This window comes from Bison bison, unplaced genomic scaffold, assembly GCF_000754665.1.
Source record: "Bison bison bison isolate TAMUID 2011002044 unplaced genomic scaffold, Bison_UMD1.0 scf7180017864383, whole genome shotgun sequence".
NCBI classification, from domain to species: domain Eukaryota; kingdom Metazoa; phylum Chordata; class Mammalia; order Artiodactyla; family Bovidae; genus Bison; species Bison bison.
The window spans coordinates 3065438-3070517 of NW_011494955.1; the positions used below are offsets into that span (position 1 = coordinate 3065438).

Consider the following 5080-nt stretch of genomic DNA (forward strand, 5'->3'; position numbering starts at 1 on the left):
CCCCCCCCCCCTTCGGGCTTCCGCCTCAGCGGTGCCGTTCCCCAAACCTTCCGTCAAGGCGGAGGTTCCCCCGTGGACCAGAGGCAGCTCCAGACGGTTCAGAGTCCGTGGTCCTCTATTACCCTCTCGTTCAATCTAACGTTCCAGGGCGCCTGAAATCGGCGGCTTCTCGGACGGCTGGTTTCTTAACGGATCTAGGATGCCTGCTCTCCGGACAGCTGCTTTCTCGAGGATGGCGGCGCCTAGGTCCCCGGCTACCCAGACGGATCGTTCCAGCTGGAGCTGGGACTGCTCTCCGCGCTCTGGACGTCCCGGGCTCTGCGCTGCGGGTGATGCCCACCGGACGCGACCTCCTCTGCAGGTTTGCGCTCTGGCTCTCGGCGAGCCCTGACCCACCTTTCTACCCTAGCCGCGGCCCCAGCCCCCTGCTGGAGCCCTGGCCCCACGTCTCCCTCCTGCTAGCGCTCTCCCTCTCTGCGTCCCTAACCTTCCTCCCCTCCCTCCCTGGGCGGCAGTGCGGGTGGTGTGAGCCGGCGCGCGGCTGGAGCCGCTATAAGCGGCCGGGGGAGGGGGGGTGCCGAGCGACCCCTGGCGCCCAGAGAGGGAAGCGTGGAGGCGGGGCAGGCCTCGGCCCCAGTCCCGCGTCCCCCCAGCCTCTCGGTTCCTGACCCGCTCTGAGCCAGTTCTGCAGGGATTCACCGCCCCCACCCTATCCTTACTTTCACCCTCTACCCTGAGTTTGGTATTCCCGGAGCTTGAAGGAGGCCACAAATAGCGATGGGATAAAAAGCGGTCGAGATACACATAAGAAGATAGAGGTAGATTCCTGAGCAAAAATGAGCCCTCCCCGGCTCCCCCCACCCCAAAAAAAAAAAAAAGCCCGCAACCAAACAAAAAGGACTAGGAAAGAATCGAAATTTGCCACTCAGTGCCCATGACCAAATAATATATGGTCAAGGGTTCAACGGGTACGTGTTGGCCCGAACTGGAAAAGGCGAATCTGCAGGCACCTCTACTACCCTCGACCCCCAGTGTTGAGGGGCGCAGAGCAAACGAGCGAGCGAGGGAACAGAGTGAGAAAACAGACCAGCCCGGGAAAGCAAGCAGGAAACCTACAGGGAAGCAGAGAAGGAGCTACAGAGAAATCAAAGGGACGGAAAGCCAAATAGAGACGCAGAGACAGAGACAAAGCTTGGAAAAGAGACTCACTGACAGCCCCAGAGGGGGAGAGGGAGAGACAGAGACGGAGAGAGAGAGACGGGAGCCAAGACAGGTTGACAGATCGAGAGAGAAATGTAAATGGCGCGCTGCAGAGAGACACCCAGGTCCGTGTTCGGACTCCAATGTGACATATCAACTGTGGGGAAGACGCGGAGGCGGGGCGCTTCTTGGAGCAGTGTGGTAGGCTCTGGGCCTGTGCATTGTGACAGTGTGCTGGCAAGTGTGGACGTGTCCATGGGACCCTGGCCTTGTGTGTCCCTGGGTGAGTGGGATTGTGGATCGTGTGTTGTCTTTGTGTGTATATATGTGAGGGCTGTTGGAAGGGAGGTTTTATATTTGTCTGTTTCCTAGTCCCTAAATGTGGTACCCCACAAATGTCATCTCTCCTGTCTCAGGACTGAAGTGTTGAGTTTACTGGGGAGAAAGAGTCAGAAGGCCCTGCAGGCCCAGCCCAGCCCCACCACTGCCCTTGTCCTAGACCTTGGCCAGCACCAGGATCTCTGCCCCTTCCCCCTCCCTCAAAGGGCTGTGGTCAGATGGAAACTCAGAGAAGTTGGACCTCACATAACAAATGCTTGGCGGAGGGATTTGAAATTGGTTATGCAAAGTAATAGAGCAAATAATGCAGATTCAGTGCTAGGCATCCTCCTGTGAGAGGTGAGTGGTCATTCCGGTGGCCAAGAGGAAACATCCTTCCTCAGGATCTGGCCCCTCGAGGGGAAATTTCCTACTCACAGGGTCTCCGGGGGCCAGAAGCTTGAAGAAGGAGTCCCAGGACTGGCAAACTGGGATATTTGGAGGCCCTGGAGGTAGACAACTGCAAAGGATCTCTTAGAGACTAGGATAAGCCACTACTGTAATGTATAAAAGTACAATACATAAAATGAGAGTCCAGGATACATCAGGGCATGATTATTGGGTGGAAAGTGATTCCTTCATCTCTTGTTTCCTGTTCCCCTTCTCTGCACCTTCCAGCCCATTATGGTGCAGGAAGAAAGAGGTTGCTGAGGCTTGGCCTGTTGGAGGGAGGCCCCCTACGTGCTTGAAAGGGTTGGGAGAGAAAGGATTGGCAGTCAGTGGGGGAGGGGCCTCCTCCAACCATAAATACAAATTTTATTCAAGGTCTTTGTCGCCATTTGTCTTCCTCGGGGGGCTAAGGGCCATGTCGCCTCGTGCATGTCTAATTCCAAATCTGCTCCCCCAGGCTGGATGATGGATGGATCAGAAAGGAGAGAGCAGGCCAGGGCTCACACTGGCCTCCCTGGCCGATCCTCAAGCCCCATCGACCCCAGGTCCTTCCACCTCTCCCTCCTCCTCCCCCTTCTCCCACCACCCACTCACTAAAGGCCCTCTCTGCTCAGCCCTGCTCCGCACCCCTCTCTCCGACTTACCAAGGCCCTCTTTTTGAGCTCCTCCACCTCAGCCCTTTTCAGGTCCTAGCCCTCTTCTCTCTGGAGCTTGCCTTCTCCTCCTGTCCCCAGCCCAGACTGTGAGCTTCGGTGACCAGCAGGGCTGCAAGGCGGCAGCGGGTGTGTGTGGTGGGGGAAGCAGGCTTGGCTCACAGGAGCCGAGGGGCAGCTCCATGAATTTATTCATGTTCTGTTGCTCTTTCCCCACACTCTGGAATGAAGCTGCCAGCTCACCAGGTCCTTATTGCTTCCCCTGCAGCTGTCACATTCGGCTGAGGAGGGACCTGGGTAGGGTCAAGGCCAGCTAGTGCTCCTGGGGCCAGAAGCCAAGTGTCTGGGCTCAAGAGGAACTGCTGGGGCCCAGGCTGGGTCTGGAACAATTTATTCAGAGCTCCTTGGGCAAACTGAACTGGGAGACCCAGGGAGGTGATGTGGTTGGGAATGGGAAATAGGTAGAGAGATGTGCTTCAGGGCACAGAATGGGCAGTGAAGGAGGGGAGAGGGGAGGAAGGCTTTGAGTCCCCTAGGTGCCCTTTATTGAAAAGCACAGCCAAATCTGAATTCTGCCTTACCCTCTGTCCTTGACTCTGCACTAACCCTGACCCTAATCCCAAAGTATCCACTTGACACTTCTCCAATCGTAAAATAAACCCTAACTGCATAACCTGATACAAAATGGAACTCATCCTCACTGTTCTGTCCTGGAACCCAGGGGTCTCCCAAGAATTTTCCCCAGGGTTTACAACCAGGTGTGTGTCAGAGTTCTGAGGACTAGACTTTAGATTAGCATGTGATTAGCATATGATTTGCATGTGCTATATCCCTTCTACTCTGAGGAAGTTTTCTTGTTAAAATTTTATGAAGTCTAGCTGAAAGGTCCTGGCTCCTTGAAGTTTTTCTCTTTTTATTCCTTCTCCCACACTCCTTGTCACAGACCCCTTCAAGGGAAGAAAGAGAGTGAGGAAATGAGCAATAGAAAACTCGTGCTAGGAAAGATCCTGGCAGTGTGATTGCTTCCTGTCACTTGAAGGATAACCTCCACAAGCCTGTTTCCTCACCTTTAAGAGCAGAGGAACCAGCTGGTTGATGTTACATTAAGATAAAAGGAAATGCCTCTCTCCCCCATGCACCCTCTCCTTCCCCACCTTTCGGGGCCATTATACTGTGGTTCCTCTCCACTTTCCTCCATCCCACCCCACATACACACACTCTGGCTTTCAGTCCCTACATGCTAACATCACACAGTTCTGGAAGCAATCTGAGTTGCATGGTACCAGACTCCTGGTATGAAGAGAAAGGAAAATTGCCCACCTGAGAGGACAGGGAATAACACAGATAGGGAAATAGTATGATCGAGTGCTTACAGTATTTTAGAGCTGTTACAAGTAAGTTCTCTCATTGCATCCTCGATGCATCCCTGAGGGGTGGATATATTGTCTCCATTTTACAGATGAGGAAACTGAAGCCCAGAAAGGAGAAATGCTTGCCCTGTATCACCCTGTAAGTGGCAGCCCTAGAACTCGAGTTCTGATCTCCTGGCTTCCTTTTCACTGCCCTGAAAAGGAAAGATGACACCCAAGGCGGTGGAAGGGCAAAAAAAGCAAGACAGGATTGGGGAGAGAGATGTGAATGGGTTTCAGGGAAGACCTATGCGTTTGAGGCCAACGCGGCAGGGCTTTGGCTCAGCGTGTCCCCCATCCTCCACTCCCAGCGCTGACACCCAACTGGTGCTCAGTAGTTAGCTAACGGAGGTTGGCCCAAGTCAGCTGCGGAGATGAGCTAAGTCCGAAGGGAAGAGGGAAGAGAAAAAGGAGGGAGAAGGAAACAAAGACAACCGCAGAAAAATGTGCCCCCGAGGCGGAAGGCAGGAAAGCCGACCGGAGTTGCTGAGGACCGCTCTCCTCGCCGCACCGGTGGGAACACAGTTGCGGCCCAAGACTCTTCGCACACTTTGCCCTCCCGCGCGGAGGGTCGACAGGCCTCAGTGAAGGGCAGGAGGGCAGGTACGCCGCCGGACCTAGGCCCTCCATTCAGCCGCCGCGCAGCTCGGTGCAGCCTTAGGTTTAAAGGGTCCCCGCCAGAGCTCTTGGGGCTGAGAACAGGCTCATGGCTCCACAGGGAGGGGGTAGAGTTGGCTCCCCATCTATATGTCAGGCCAGATCACACTGACTTCCTTCCGCAGCCCTTGACCCCTTTCCAGGTGCGGCTCCTCGCCCTAGCCTCTCTCTCTACCCGCTTCTGCTCCAGTCTCCTCGCCTCTGTCCATCAGCTCCAGCCTCCAGTTAATGAAATCTGGCGAGCGGCCGCACAGACGGCGGTCGGAACCTTTATTTCTCCGCCGGGATAGTGGATCCCGCGGTGGGAGACCGACGGGTGAGCAGAGGATTGGTGGTGCGGTGAACCGAAGGCCAGTCTCCGACTGGTGAGAGCCCGAAGCGCCGGAGGCAGAG

At 55.4% G+C, this 5080-nt stretch overlaps 1 protein-coding gene across 1 annotated transcript in view; it reads right to left on the reverse strand.

Annotated features, from left to right (window-relative positions):
- Positions 1–5080, reverse strand: part of C1QL4 (complement component 1, q subcomponent-like 4) — a 12785-nt gene that overhangs the window by 3186 nt on the left and 4519 nt on the right. The window contains exons 6-7 of the mRNA XM_010858069.1: positions 4863–5049; positions 141–323 (exon numbers count right to left, since the gene is read on the reverse strand). Coding sequence (XP_010856371.1) covers positions 141–323; positions 4863–5049 — 370 coding nt within the window. The remainder of the gene's footprint in view (positions 1–140; positions 324–4862; positions 5050–5080) is intronic.